At 40.2% G+C, this 13,786-nt stretch overlaps 5 protein-coding genes across 6 annotated transcripts in view; 1 reads left to right on the plus strand and 4 right to left on the minus strand.

Annotated features, from left to right (window-relative positions):
• Window positions 1–36: 36 nt before the first annotated feature.
• LOC148315882 (bisphosphoglycerate mutase-like) lies at window positions 37–3,237 on the minus strand. 2 transcript variants are annotated; one of them, XM_088287216.1, is made up of 3 exons: window positions 3,172–3,237; window positions 1,031–1,647; window positions 37–587 (listed from the first exon to the last, which is right to left on the minus strand). In XM_088287216.1, exons 2-3 carry the CDS (start codon window positions 1,629–1,631, stop codon window positions 412–414), a joined length of 777 nt encoding a protein of 258 aa, XP_088143342.1. In that variant the 5' UTR covers window positions 1,632–1,647; window positions 3,172–3,237; the 3' UTR covers window positions 37–411. The 2 variants fall into 2 exon arrangements, with proteins under 2 accessions (XP_088143342.1, XP_088143343.1); XM_088287217.1 differs by lacking the exon at window positions 3,172–3,237 and adding an exon at window positions 2,555–2,577.
• Window positions 3,238–3,456: 219 nt separating this feature from the next.
• Window positions 3,457–7,327, minus strand: bpgm (2,3-bisphosphoglycerate mutase). The gene is made up of 3 exons (XM_088287310.1): window positions 7,173–7,327; window positions 5,725–6,341; window positions 3,457–4,625 (listed from the first exon to the last, which is right to left on the minus strand). Exons 2-3 carry the CDS (start codon window positions 6,323–6,325, stop codon window positions 4,450–4,452), a joined length of 777 nt encoding a protein of 258 aa, XP_088143436.1. The 5' UTR covers window positions 6,326–6,341; window positions 7,173–7,327; the 3' UTR covers window positions 3,457–4,449.
• Window positions 7,328–7,370: 43 nt separating this feature from the next.
• The window catches only part of LOC148315884 (interleukin-17 receptor A-like), a 19,414-nt gene continuing 12,998 nt past the window's right edge, over window positions 7,371–13,786 (plus strand). Inside the window, exons 1-2 of the transcript XR_015840522.1 lie at window positions 7,371–7,448; window positions 9,395–9,488. The gene's annotated coding sequence lies outside the window, so the exon portion shown is untranslated. The remainder of the gene's footprint in view (window positions 7,449–9,394; window positions 9,489–13,786) is intronic.
• Window positions 8,651–10,335, minus strand: LOC148315885 (troponin I, fast skeletal muscle-like). Its single transcript, XM_088287143.1, has 5 exons — window positions 10,309–10,335; window positions 10,113–10,231; window positions 9,945–10,034; window positions 9,372–9,545; window positions 8,651–8,763 (listed from the first exon to the last, which is right to left on the minus strand). The coding sequence occupies exons 2-5, from the start codon at window positions 10,140–10,142 to the stop codon at window positions 8,677–8,679; spliced, it is 381 nt and encodes a 126-aa protein (XP_088143269.1). The 5' UTR covers window positions 10,143–10,231; window positions 10,309–10,335; the 3' UTR covers window positions 8,651–8,676.
• The window catches only part of LOC148315886 (troponin I, slow skeletal muscle-like), a 1,903-nt gene continuing 311 nt past the window's right edge, over window positions 12,195–13,786 (minus strand). Inside the window, exons 3-5 of the mRNA XM_088287144.1 lie at window positions 12,713–12,802; window positions 12,442–12,612; window positions 12,195–12,352 (exon numbers count right to left, since the gene is read on the minus strand). Coding sequence (XP_088143270.1) covers window positions 12,269–12,352; window positions 12,442–12,612; window positions 12,713–12,802 — 345 coding nt within the window. The 3' untranslated portion in view covers window positions 12,195–12,268. The remainder of the gene's footprint in view (window positions 12,353–12,441; window positions 12,613–12,712; window positions 12,803–13,786) is intronic.

Genomic DNA, 13,786 nt, shown 5'->3' on the forward strand with positions numbered 1-13,786 from the left:
ATCAAGGTTATGATAATCAACAAAATAACTAAAATTGAAAAAAAAGTAACAAAATGAAAATTAATCATGTCAAGTATTTCTGTCAAATGTCATTTGAGAATTGTAGTTGTTTCTGTAATTTAGTTTATTACACGATACTTAGTGAGCTCTTGCATTGCATAATTATTTTTTTTTAACTAATACTAAAACTAATGAAACAAAAGTCAAAATAAAATGAAAACAAACTAGAACAATAAAATCCGAAACAGGTGGAGACAAACGGCCACAGGGAAAACATGACAAAAATCAACAAAAATACTGATCATGACACATTAATAATTAGAATTTGTATTTTTCTTATTTTTACACAAAATATTTTTTTTATGAATTCTCCTGCTAAAGCAAACATTTTAAGAACATCTTCCATCTAATTCAAGTTGCTGCTCTGGCTTTTCCCTGATCCTCCACCTTCTTGATAGCCGTCTGGATCTTCTGCTGGTCTCCCAGTAGCTGACGAGCTTTGATGGGCCTCAGCTGAGCGTCCAGCTCCAGCAGCACTGGAATCCCCGCCGGCAAAGTCACGCTGGCGATATCCCCGTCCGATATCCCTGTTGAAAAGAATAAGCGGGTTCATAAGTGGACGTTCGTGAATGTGACCAGTAATTGGCCTTTGCAATATTAACTCATTCACAACCAGCCCAGTAAAAAAAAATGGATTTTGACGCATTTATCCGTCAGTGGTATTGAAAGAGTTTAGGATTTTAGAAGTCATTCAGTGCCATCCCAGTTAATGAGACACGTGGCAAATCCAGGTCCAGAAACAACCCTTACCACAGTTTGGCTTTAGCTACAAGTGCTCCTACTCAACCGCCTCCCGGGGAGCTCGTTTTCCATCCAGTTGAGTAGAAGCACTTGTGGGTATAGCCAAACTGTGACAGGATTTCCCACCTCTGATTTTTTACGTCTATACCCGTCAATGGCAGTGAATGTGTTTTATCAGAAAGCACTGGCTTTTACCTAAGGAGTTCAATCAGTCAGCAGTGCAGCATACCTTCCAGGTGTTTGAGCAGGGCCCTGCAGCTGTTTCCATGAGCCGCAATGAGCACCGTCTTGCCTTGGCGGATCTCGGGTACCACATTGCTTTCCCAATATGGCAGCAGCCTGTCCAACACCTCCTTGAGGCTCTCGGCTCGAGGAAGCTTCTCCTTGTCCACGTCGCACGTGCTGTATCTGCGATCGGTGTAGATTTCACTGAAGTACGGGTGCGATTCGTCTATGGGAGGCGGCGTAACGTCGTAGCTCCTCCGCCATAGCTTCACCTTGTCCTCCCCGTGAAGGGCGGCCATTTCTGCCCGATTCAAGCCGATCAGAGCTCCGTAGTGGCGCTCGTTGAGCCGCCACGACTTCACCACGGGGACCCACTCCTGGCCCATGGCCTCCAGGACCAGCCAGGCCGTCTGGATGGAGCGGCTGAGGATGGAGGTGAACACCAGGTCGAATTTGTAGCCCAGCTCCTTCAGGAGCCGGCCACAATCCTGGGCCTCCTTCACACCGTCTTCGCTCAGCTTCTGGTCCACCCAGCTGCAGAAACGGTTCTCCCGGATCCAAGCCCCCTCCCCATGTCTCAGCAGAAAGAGTTTGTGCATGGACATCTGCAGCGCTACAAGCCTGAATGTGCACAAGTTCACAAGAGGATGTTTAAGATTTACGTGAGGAACAAAATTATGAAAATGTAATTAAATTACATTTGATGCTCAGCAGCTAAGTCTTATTTGTCATCATAATTAGCAGAGGTCACAAAAGTACAAACATTCTGTACTTAAAGGGGAAATTTTTCTTATTTCTTATTTTCTTCTTAGCAAGAATATGTTCTCACAATTGCTCAGGCAATGATCAATCACGGCTCACCAGTTTTCAGAGTTTGATTATGTGACAGTCGCAAACTGAGCCGAGATTGGTCCTTACCTTAGCAACTGTGTGAAACGGGTGGATTTTGCTGCTTAATTCACAATAAGTAAAATTCACAGCTGCAGCAATTCAATTTTGTGGCTTCGGGCTAAAATTGTTACTGACCATAACAGTTTCTGAGGAGAGCTGATTGTTTTAGTTTAAGTTTAGTTTTTATTAGTTTTAGTTTTTTTTATAATTCCAATAGATGTACTCTTGTGCAGTAACTGATGAGTGGATGTAGTGGAATGAGCAGGTAATAACCTAAACAACGTTTAAAAGCACAGTTTTAGGGTACAAATACACTAAATCTAATAAATAGCATTCAAACTATAACGTTAACGTCCATCCCAATCATACACTACACTACTACTAACAATAATACAGTCTGTACTCAGTTTCATGTAGTTTTCAATTCAGTGTGAGCCCAATGCAGTTTGCCATAAGCCAACTACATCTCCCATAATGCTCGCGGTATCAGGAAGTCATTCGAAGTCTCTCGCCGCCAGCCAATTTCAAATCTCCTCAACAATTTACATTTAACCAATCAATCGCAGCGTTTAAAAGTACACAGTACATTCCTAAACTAACTAATACAATTTCAACGTAGCACAGCTTCGACACACACGTTATTTCGGCTCTTCCGTGACATTGAAAATAATCGCTAAATTTGAGACGGCATTTTAGGAGCGCACAACTACAGCGGGTCGAGCCTCCGCACTTGATCTGGCATTTGAAGGGACTGTTTCGCCAAGATGTATCAAAACTGTCAAACAAGCTAAAAAAATAAAAATAAAAAACAACAATAACATTTAGGACGTTGGGGTGCCGTACGACTGTTCAACTTTCGTAAATCCAAGGTTTAGATTTTAAATAATCACAAAAAGCTTCCAAAGACGAAAACGAATATTTTCTCCACGATTATCGTTATTTTAGTTAATTTTGTGAGCAGACAGTCGTTTTAGTTAGTTATCGTTTTTTTCCTAAACCATCTAACAAGCGTTATCGTTATTTCCACCGTTTTCGTTTACCATAATAACCTTACACATCAGGCAACTCAACATTAAAATATAGGAAAATAAAAATGTACTTCCATAATTATCTAATTCTAATGTATTTCACATACGTTAGAAAAATACCCGAATAGATATTTGAAAACAGTTGTTAAAATTTATTACCACACAAAGCAGCTGGAAATTGTTCACGAGTCGATACAGGGACAAGGAGGCTTGTAAGGAGACTTACCTGAACAGAAAATCTCAGTGAGCAGTTTCCAACTTGAAAACAGGAGCAGGAGAGCAAGCAGACGTTTTAAGTCCAACCTGGAGGATTGAGGCTCCACCTGCCTGCTTTACATTTTATTTGTGCATGCGTCTTTTCCCCTTTCTTTAAGACAGCGACATCTGAAATGCCATAAAATAATTTTCTGTACGATTTAAAAATCAATTTCAGTGTTGAGGTTAAGATTTCTTTTTTAACTTATCTTAGTACTACCCTAAATGAAGGCAAAATAAGACTGAAACATTTTTTCCATATAACATCTTTATTCATTTCTGGAAAAAAAACAACAAATGCAGTGAAGATGAGTGACAAACAACAGTGGTTCCTACTTTTTAAGCATTTCCCATGCGAATGTAACATGCTACAGCTTATTTTATTTTATTTTTTTTTTAAATACAGTGGAAAGTCATTTGATGAAACATTTCCAACTAAATGGCCACAACTTCCAGAATCTTTCCCTTTACCAGTGCATCACACCAAACCAGAGTGGCAGTTAAAAAGCAAAAGTAAGCAGTCGGTTGTAATAGCAGCAGATTCCTTTACATTCAAAAACAAAATAGTGCTGTTGGAAGACGTACAGTAGTATTTGTTGACTCGGAAGTGCCTTTCAAGATTTTGTAACTGAACATAAAAAAACCCAGTAACAATCCTCCACTGACTGGGATTATGTAGCTTTCAAAAAGGAATCGTTTCTCCCTGAAATGTGTGAAGGATATCGCTTGACTTTTTTTTTTTTTTTTTTAAGAGAGAAAATACTGGGCAGTCCACAGCTAGGGAGTCACAGTATACGCGGATATTAGTCATGCAGCATTTTTGTTATGCAAAAAAAAAGGTAATTTCTTGACCTGGGGCATTTATTTACTCAACTGTGACATCACCAGTTGTGTTTTTTTCCCCTTGGGTACATGCTAGGTTGACACAAAATGCAACTCACAAGGAGTAAAACAAATGTAACTCCTGCAACAGTAAACGATGATGTCAAAATTCCGCATCACATTTTTGCGAGAAAGAAGAAATTTAGTTCTGAAACTATGTCAGTGTCATATCGTTTGGAGAATCGAGTGAACGGACAGCGTCGTCGCCACAGTGCCAGGTCAGACAAACGTTTCCTTTCACATTAAGACTTTGTCCTCTCTTTCAATTTATCTCCTATCGGTTACGTTTTCTTAATTCTCATATTAAGAAGGTGTTATCGTTTACCTGTTAAGGTCAACAGTACTTGAACAACATCGCACACAAATTTCAAGTTGATGCTTTGGCTTTTCCCTGATCTTCTACTTTTTTAATAGCCGCCTGGATTTTCTGCTGGTCTCCCAGTAGCTGGCGAGCTTTCACAGACTTCAGCTGCGCGTCCAGCTCCAGCAACACTGGAATCCCCGTCGGCAAAGTCACGCTGGCGATATCCTCGTCGGAAATCCCTGTCGGAAGCATATGAACGGCAAAATCACAGTTTAGTGAGTGAAATTAGATTTTAAGTCTGATATTCTGCCTTTGTAACGCCAATGGCAATCCTAATGCTCAGTTTTGATTGACAGCGTCAGAGTAGCATGTATTCATTTTACAATTCAGGGAACACGAGTGATACATTCCATCTTTAAAAAAAAAAATTGTGGATGGGCTAGAACAGAATAATGGCATTTTCGTTGACATCAATGTGAAAAACCTAATACATTACTCGAGTAATTTGAGTTAGTTGGTCACAGAATTAATTAAACTCAAAAGTGACTGTCTCACTGTACTTTGCAAACCGAGGAGCCCACAGTAAATGTAAAATGAGTGCCTGCGCTACAAGTACAGTCTTATCAAAGGTCAAAGTGGATGCTCAATGTAACCTAAACCAAGTGACCTTTTTGTGCAGGGTCAAACGTCCGTTTCTGGCACAGCGCAATCATGTGGGAGCTGCGGCTCAATAAATGAAGTGAAATCACAAAGGCCGTTATAATTAAAAGAAGGTTTTATGCTTTTGGTAAGTGATGATGGTTTTCACCGTGGAACATCTGGTTTTAGCAGTAGTTTATTTTGGAGTCAGCTAGTCCTCCCTCAAGCATCAAAATGCTCCTGATCGCCTCTTAACTGGTGCTCGTAGGACCAATTCTGGCCTCCCTTACGCGTCCTTTTTCCGCAGTGGGACATATATCGGATTGCCATCCGAATTGCAGTGGAAGGAAACACCACATTTTCTTAAGAGGAAAACCAGGGGCAGCAAATAAAATGAAAACACAAGGGTCCACAAAACTGAACCCTGTGGAACGCCATATGACAGTGGGGCAGTGTGGGCTAACTTAGTGTTGCAGGGATGTAACCTTTTATACAACACTTACGTATTTGAACAGAAAGGTTGAAGCAACACATGTAGACAGACAATATAACAATATTCACAAGTATGTATTCTTTATCATTATTCAAGCTTACCGAGTCACTTGTAAAACTCTTCTTTGTGTCTGATCAGCATGTTTTTATTTGCACATGAAAACCTTTAGCAAATAGGGCAGTGAATGTGTCAGCAGTGCAGCATACCTTCCAGGTGTTTGAGCAGGGCCCTGCAGCTGTTTCCATGAGCCGCAATGAGCACCGTCTTGCCTTGGCGGATCTCGGGTACCACATTGCTTTCCCAATATGGCAGCAGCCTGTCCAACACCTCTTTGAGGCTCTCGGCTCGAGGAAGCTTCTCCTTGTCCACGTCGCACGTGCTGTATCTGCGATCGGTGTAGATTTCACTGAAGTACGGGTGCGATTCGTCTATGGGAGGCGGCGTAACGTCGTAGCTCCTCCGCCATAGCTTCACCTTGTCCTCCCCGTGAAGGGCGGCCATTTCTGCCCGATTCAAGCCTATCAGAGCTCCGTAGTGGCGCTCGTTGAGCCGCCACGACTTCACCACGGGGACCCACTCCTGGCCCATGGCCTCCAGGACCAGCCAGGCCGTCTGGATGGAGCGGCTGAGGATGGAGGTGAACACCAGGTCGAATTTGTAGCCCAGCTCCTTCAGGAGCCGGCCACAATCCTGGGCCTCCTTCACACCGTCTTCGCTCAGCTTCTGGTCAACCCAGCTGCAGAAACGGTTCTCCCGGTTCCACGCGCCTTCCCCATGCCTCAGCAGAAAGAGTTTGTACATGGACATCTGCAGCACCACAAGCCTGAACATAAAAAAAGTTCAAATGAGTAAGGTAGTTATGATAGACTTGAAATTACAGTAGAATAATAAATACAATTCCCAGGGAAACATGTATGTTCGGTTCATTGACCGTTCTCAATAAAGGGTGTCACTAGCCAATTGTAGCGTTGCCCACATAACAATCTTCACACTATTCACAGTCTTCAGTGAACCTTTCGTAAAACGTGTTTGCATTGTGGGTGAAAGCCGGAGGCCCTGACCCACAACAGCCAAACCCTCAACCTCACAATCAAGAGGCAGATGTGTTAACCAACCACTAATGCACCGTGTTGCCCGAATGCAAACCAATTAATTTTCATATTGGTTAATTTATAAACAGGGCCTCGCTGACATAGCCCAATCAATAAAGTGCTAATCTCTAATTAATCCGAATAACATCTATTAATTCCAATGCATTTTCATTAATTCACAAAAATTCCCATTCGATCTGATGGGGAGCTTTTGAAGAATTCGACATTTTGCAACTCAAACTCATCTTAAAGGTTGAAGTTGATCTCAGAAGGCTGCAAGCGAACCCCCACAGTCTTACTGCACTATTATTAGCATTTCTATATGAGGGAATGAAGCAAGCCTCTCCTGCAATCGCGTTACTACATGCATCGAAGAGGTTATTTGACGTTATCTCCGCGATCTTGTTTCGTTACTTCAGGCTTTATTTACCACGACAAACATGGCTGCTCGCACCCCGTTGTAAAAAGTACCCCACGCGTGCAAGCAGCATAACAATCAGTCCGTCGGCATGCTTCTCCACAAACAAAATGCATTAAACGTTATTGTGAGCAAGTCGACTTACCCTACGAGGCTTTTAAAAGCGGTGGAAATTGAGATGCGACGATGTTGACAATATTTAGCCCCGCCATGAAAGCGTCTGAATGATGGATGATGATTGACAGCTCGCTCGTCCAATCAGAATAGCGGAGGTCTGAGCATCGGCTGCGTCATGCCCAAATTTGGAGGAGGGGCTACGCCCGTATTAATTCGCCACAGAAAACGATTATAAAGAGGGAGGGACCGTGTCATGGCGCCAACAAACGAAAGATTTGGTTTCAAAATGGCTAGCTAACCTCATGTAAGTTTCTTTTGTCTTATTAACGTGTTGGTTTTCGAACTTTATATCGTTGTTCAGTGTCACAATTGTTTGAAACGTCAACCATATCTAATTAAAGCACAGTTTTCAGCCGTCTTCGCTCCAAGTTTTTTTTTTTTTTTTTTTTAAATGTTTACGTTTTTTAAAATGTTCTTATTTTACCTCCTAGATTTGAAAACACATGTCTATGCTTTTTTTAATTACTTCGTCAAAATAGACTCGCAATTTATCTCAGCCGTAGGAGCTAATGGAAATAAATTTAAATAAACATTTTACGATGACGTCACACCCACTTCCGGGTGTCAAAAGCTCACACATTTTCATGATGAACAAACGCTTCCATGTCATTTGACCAAGGCAGAGCAATTGAAAAAAAAACGTGAATGATGATTTTAGCCTTCTTCTCTACTGCCGCAGTTTGTATGTGTGACGTGTCCATAGGAAAAAAAAAAGATTGATTGATTTATTAACAGCACAGGTTAACATTTAATGCTTAAATGAGTTGTGCGCTGTCATTTACTCGAAGGCTTGCACTTGTGTTTTGCAAAATTACAAATATTTTATACATACAGTAACTGTGAGTAAATGTCTTCCAAAATCTCTTTTTGAAGGAAATTGATGTAAATAAAATGTGTGTGGGGAGGGAAAAAACAACAAATATGGACTATTCACATACTTAGGTCAACATTGGAACAAAACCTTGTTTTAAAACCAGTACTTATCCGGAAAATATGCATTTTTTTCTATAAACTTAATAATGACAAATAATATTCAACCCCCAAGTTCTCAGTGGCTCAATGTCCCTTAATACGTATTTACAGTGGCCACAGTTATAGAATTTGCAACACTTCTTAGGTGGCAATTCAAAACGGAACAAAAAAAAAACACACAAGTACAGACACAAACATTCACCTTTTTATGAATAAATTATCCACACTCATATTTTGCATAAAGCACAAGTTGATACAGTACTTAACATGATGTTCTGTACTCACCATTGTTACTAATTGTTAAAATGAAAGGAACATTCAGAATCTAATGTTATCCTTGCAATATTATGCTGCTCTTCCAAAAAATCACAGAGGTGATGTTTTTACTATTGTGCTCCACAGATTAGCCAGATTACCGAAAGTGTTCTTCAAAAAATCAGCAACAGTCACTCAAGCCATCGACTTGACCCACATGGTCGAGTAGCAAATGTTTTCGTTGTCTACTGGCCAGCGTTGAACAGCTTCATTCTTCCCTCCATACCCGACATGGCGTCCACATTCTTGCGCCAATCTGTCACTTCCTCTTTCTGTCAATGAAAGATTTCTTTTTTTAAATAAAATATTCATAATAATGTACAATTTTCAGATTTTGATATTTAAGATTAACTTGGCGCAAAAGTTGAATTTGGGCTGTTTAAAGTTGAAATGTATTATTGTTTCAGTTGATCTTGTGCAAGATCTTTTTTTTATTTGATGTTCATTCTCTCATTTAAAAAAATATATAAATCAAAAGTTACTCAGTATAATAATAATAATAATAATGCCTTTATTAGTCCCACAATGGGGAAATTCGAGATTCGAACCCAGGCCTCCTGGGGAGACTGGGTCCGGAACGCGGCGCCTTAGACCACTCGGCCATCCTGGCAGTAGTTAAGTAGTATTTGAGTAATTTATTCACTAGGTACTTACTCAATTAATTATTGGGAGACTAATTTTTACTTTTACTCGAGTATCATTTTATACGTCATTTATATGTGTGGTGTGTTGGCCATCTCGAGTACACTTACAAGACCCGCTGTGATTTTTTTTTTTTTCATCATCGTTTGTTGTCGTTTCTCATATTTTGGTTATGATCTTTAAATTCAGTGTGTGTTAAAAAACAAAATGTTAGACAGATTCTCGGACAAACTCTCACCTTCTCCTCCTCTTTCTTCACAGTCTTGAGGTTGGCCTTGAAGTCCACAGACTCCTTGACTTTGGAGCCCAGCAGCGCTCCCAACATGGCGTCTGCAGACACCCGCACCCTCTTCAGGTTTGGCCTCTTCATCTTGCCCTTCAACTCGTAGATCTTCTGAAACAGGTCCCGCACCTTTCCCCCCCCCAGCCATGCCCACAACATAAGAAAAGACACTTGCTTAATATTCATAATCATTTGTCGAAAATAATCAGTTGCAATCACGTTCTCATTGATTCTTTAGCGACAGCTCTGAGGTTCAAGAACTCAACTGTGTGATTATTTTTTATCTTTTTTTTTGTCATGCCGAGTCATATAAATTGGACGAATGGGCGTTATAATCTCCAAGATGAACATTAAACAAAGAAAAGCATGGAAAATCGTTTGAACGTTGCAACTTTTAATCCGCGAAAGCATCTTGGGATGTGTCGGCGACAGCCAAATGGAGTCGAGAACTATGTCTGTCACAAGCAGGTGCAGCACATCTGAGATGGAACCAAATACAGAAAAAAAAAAAACAAGTTGAAGACCTACCTCAATATCACTTTTGGCCACTTTTAAAGCAATGTCATAACGATCCTCATCAACAGAGTCAATCTTCTGGTGAAGCTCTTTGCAAAGATTCTGTAGACGTAAACGTTAATAATATTTATCTCCTACACGCGTACGGTTTGATCATTATTTCTAATGTTGACGACATACTTGCAGTTCCTGTGTGGACAGGCTCGACATCTGGAGTTCTGGAACTCTCTTTCCCGTTCATCTTGTCTTTCCTGCTTGTCATTCTCTAGCATCACCATGGCCTTCTTCATCATTTTGGTCTGATTGCACAGCATTTTGTACATAAGTCACAGCCTAGCCAGCAATGACCAGAACTTGAGTAAATTAGTAGTCGTACCTTTAAAAAGAGCTGCGAGATGCAGATATTTTTGGTCTCTGGAATGAAAATAATGGAATTATAAAGGCTCATTAGCACATTTTACGTTAGTAATCGCAACTATTATCTTAAGCTGGGCTCATCATTTCAAATTTTGAGTATCTGATTATGCAAATGACAGTAAATTTGACTTACCGAAGGCCTGAGCACATAAGCGGAAGGTGAGATTGATTCAGGGGGAGAGTACAGGCAATGTTTGTTACTTTTTAAAATGACAGCGCTTCAAATGTGCATTCTGTTAAAATAAAGACGACTGATACTCACGCTTCAGACATAGTTCAGCTCTTCTTGTGTCTCTCTCTGCCGGGAGAAAAAGGAAAATGAAGAAATGAAGAACATTTGGTAGACAAAGCATGACTTTGTCTTGAGGTCTAAAGTCACTGCAAATTCTTGATTCTAATATATTGACCGGTGTAGACTCTTGACATAAACTAGAAAATCTAATCAAGTAACGCTTAATAAAATAAGATGAAACCATTATCAAGACGAGTCAAAGACTTTTATCATCACATACACTCTCTGAATGTCATATAATGGCATTTTTTTCCTTACCTTACACAATATGCGACATAACTACTGGCCGGCTTCTTTTTCCAAGATGAGAAAGGGTACAAAGAAGCTGGATATATAGATTCCAGCGCCCTTGTTTGTGAGTGGCTCTCCAAAATAGACACTCTGTCCTCAACATTCTTGCCTGGCGTCATGTCTGAGGTGTGAAAATGTCCACCTGTGAGGCTTTCTTTTGGCCTCCTCATTGACTTGTTGGTCATCGAGCGCCACATAGTGGGTTTGAAATGAATGAATGAATGAAATGTTCCCAGGGGAAATAATCCAAAGTGAATGAATTTATCCCTGGCTCAAACTGTCATCATAAAACAAGTATTTACTGTACTGGGGATGTTTTATGTATTAACGGAAACGCGAGTCTACTAAATCAATTAACCATGAAACAAGAATAAAACGAAAACACTCACCATTTGAAGACACCTGTATTGTAGAGCAACCAGGAAGGCTTTTGCAGATACTCCCACCTAGTGGCGATTTGGAGGTATTGCCGGAATTGATGGCCCTTTTTGGTCGTTCTGACCCCTCAGCATGCCAGAAAGCTCACAAATTGGATACCATTCATTATCACCGTGAGACCATTAGTGATCCCACAGACACGTGCCATTGTTACCATAGATACCATCGATACTGAAGACACCAGTGATAACATACATATGACTTTTTCGTAGCGCTGGAGGAAGCGTTCCTCATGCATCTTTAAATGAAAGCCTATGCTGCCATCACAAGGCGGCAGTGAAGAACTACAGTGCTGTGGCGACCCCATTTAACAGATATAGTATAGTCAGTGGTTGGTAAACCGATCTAGTTACAGCCTTTGTCACTGTTTTGGTTGCGTAATAAAAATCATATAATAAGCCGAAATAAAATAAAGTGAAACAACATCAAACATGGCCTCGTAAATTCATTATTTTTATTATGATTATTTTATTCATTGTTATTTTTAAACCTCATAGCCTTGTGCTTTATACGGTTTAAGGTGACATATTTAATTTTTATTTTTCTACTAAACCTCAAAAAAGGCAAAAATATATTGTTGACATTATCCTTCTGTCTAAAAATCTACCTTTCATTGCATGATTGCTGTCAAATAATAAAGTACATGCTATATTTTGCACAATAAAGTCCATTTTAATGACTTAATGAAACTTTTTTTTTTTTTTTTTTTTTAATTATTATAACATCACATTGTTTCCAGGCATCTTGACGCTCTAAGCGTCTACTGCACACTTTGGCACTCTCTACAGGAAGGAATACGCAACACCATTTAAGCCGTGTGACTGTTCAGCTATCCTCGCCACACGCAGTAACATCACTGCGGGCTCACGACTTGTCCGTCTCACTTATTTTGAATCTACTAGGCGGCGTTAAACAGCTTCATTCTGCCCTCCATACCAGACATGGCCTCCACATTCTTACGCCAGTCCGTCACTTCCTCTTTCTGTTCACGATGGGAAAATCATCAAATCAATGAACGGTGTCCTGATATGACTTCATAGCAGCGTTGGAATGTAAAAGTCAGAATTTTACCTTCTCTTCTTCCTTCTTGACGGTCTTCAGGTTGGCCTTAAAGTCTACGGACTCCTTGACCTTGGCGCCCAGCAGCGCTCCCAACATGGCGTCGGCTGAAATCTTCACCCTTTTAAGAGCGGGTCGCTTCTTACCCTTCAGCTCAATGATCTTGGCCGAGAGATTCTCAAGCTGAAGAAAAACCGGCGGGAAATTAAGTTCACATGGTCAACCAAATTCTTAAATTCTGGCCTCCCTTTCAATGACAGTGGATAAAAATGGATTTCCAAACCTCTAAGTTATTCTTGTCAACCTTGGAGTTGATGTCGTAGCGCTCTTCATCGAGCGTGTCTATTTTATGGTGCAGTTCTTTGCACAGAGCCTATGAGAGAGGCGAGAACCTTCAGAGGTTGCGATAAACGAGAAATGTATCGCGGCACCAGTGGATATCGACGTGACGTTCACATTCATTCCAAGTGTGTCATAAAATAAATAAATAAATAAAGTCAAAGAAATACCGTTACATACTGTCCCAAACTAAAGTGGCATTCATGTTCTGCATATATAAAAAACAAACCAGGACTGCGAATATGTAGGGGGCCGACTGGATTTTTAAGTTGTACTATCACAAATCACCACTAGATGGCAGACGTGTCTTAGTTGTGCAACAATGTGTGGTTATTTTGTTGTTTGCTTCAAACTCTTTGTATTTGTGTTATGTTAGTGCATTTACACACAAAAAAAAATCAAATATTCTACATATTAAGAACACTTATTTTCCACATATTTTGTCCATATTTAAAATTGCATTTTTGTCTTCTGGTTTGGAAATGCGTGGTCTTATGTGGACCGTCAGTAGCATTGATGACAAAAAAATGTGCCAAGCATTTAAGTTTCCCATCGCTGACCTAAAATTTACAGTGTTGAGCCCTGCCGCAAGTAGCGGAAATAATAGTAAAAGTAATTGACCAATCTTCACAAAAAAAGAATGACCTTTTTTTTTTTCCCCGATTCCACAAGATGGCAGAAAAACCTTTTAAAAAAAAATCACAATTGTTAACGAATGACTTCCTAATCATTTCATATATCTAAAAAAAGTCATTCCAATAATGTATCAAAATACAATTTCAAATGAAAATAATTTAATAACACAATTTAATGATAGGAGATACTGCTGGTCCAAAAAGAAAGTTTTTAAAAAAAAAAGTACATCACTCACAAAAAAAAGCCTCAAGGACACCACAGCAGGTGTCAGTATCAAATGTGAAATTCAATGCAGCGTACGTAAATGAGAGCAGCAGCAGCAGCAGGCATCCCCCGTTGTGAACATTGTTTGTGCTTGGCAGCAGCGTGTGGAACATTCACA

The sequence above is a fragment of the Idiotropiscis lumnitzeri genome, unplaced genomic scaffold, assembly GCF_059441095.1.
Source record: "Idiotropiscis lumnitzeri isolate Australia: NSW breed Sydney's pygmy pipehorse unplaced genomic scaffold, RoL_Ilum_1.0 HiC_scaffold_35, whole genome shotgun sequence".
Lineage (NCBI taxonomy): Eukaryota > Metazoa > Chordata > Actinopteri > Syngnathiformes > Syngnathidae > Idiotropiscis > Idiotropiscis lumnitzeri.

Bases quoted from the DNA above. Each gene is read 5' to 3' on its own strand.
- LOC148315882 (XM_088287216.1), bottom strand. From the start codon at position 1,631: ATGTCCATGCACAAACTCTTTCTGCTGAGACATGGGGAGGGGGCTTGG. The intron at 588-1,030 runs GTATGCTGCACT...TCTTTTCAACAG, and splicing joins CCTGCTCAAACACCTGGAAG to GGATATCGGACGGGGATATC.
- bpgm (XM_088287310.1), bottom strand. From the start codon at position 6,325: ATGTCCATGTACAAACTCTTTCTGCTGAGGCATGGGGAAGGCGCGTGG. The intron at 4,626-5,724 runs GTATGCTGCACT...TGCTTCCGACAG, and splicing joins CCTGCTCAAACACCTGGAAG to GGATTTCCGACGAGGATATC.
- LOC148315885 (XM_088287143.1), bottom strand. From the start codon at position 10,142: ATGTCGAGCCTGTCCACACAGGAACTGCAA. The intron at 9,546-9,944 runs GTAGGTCTTCAA...GGGGGGGGAAAG, and splicing joins TGGCCAAAAGTGATATTGAG to GTGCGGGACCTGTTTCAGAA. The intron at 8,764-9,371 runs GTGAGAGTTTGT...TTTCATTGACAG, and splicing joins TGAAGAAAGAGGAGGAGAAG to AAAGAGGAAGTGACAGATTG.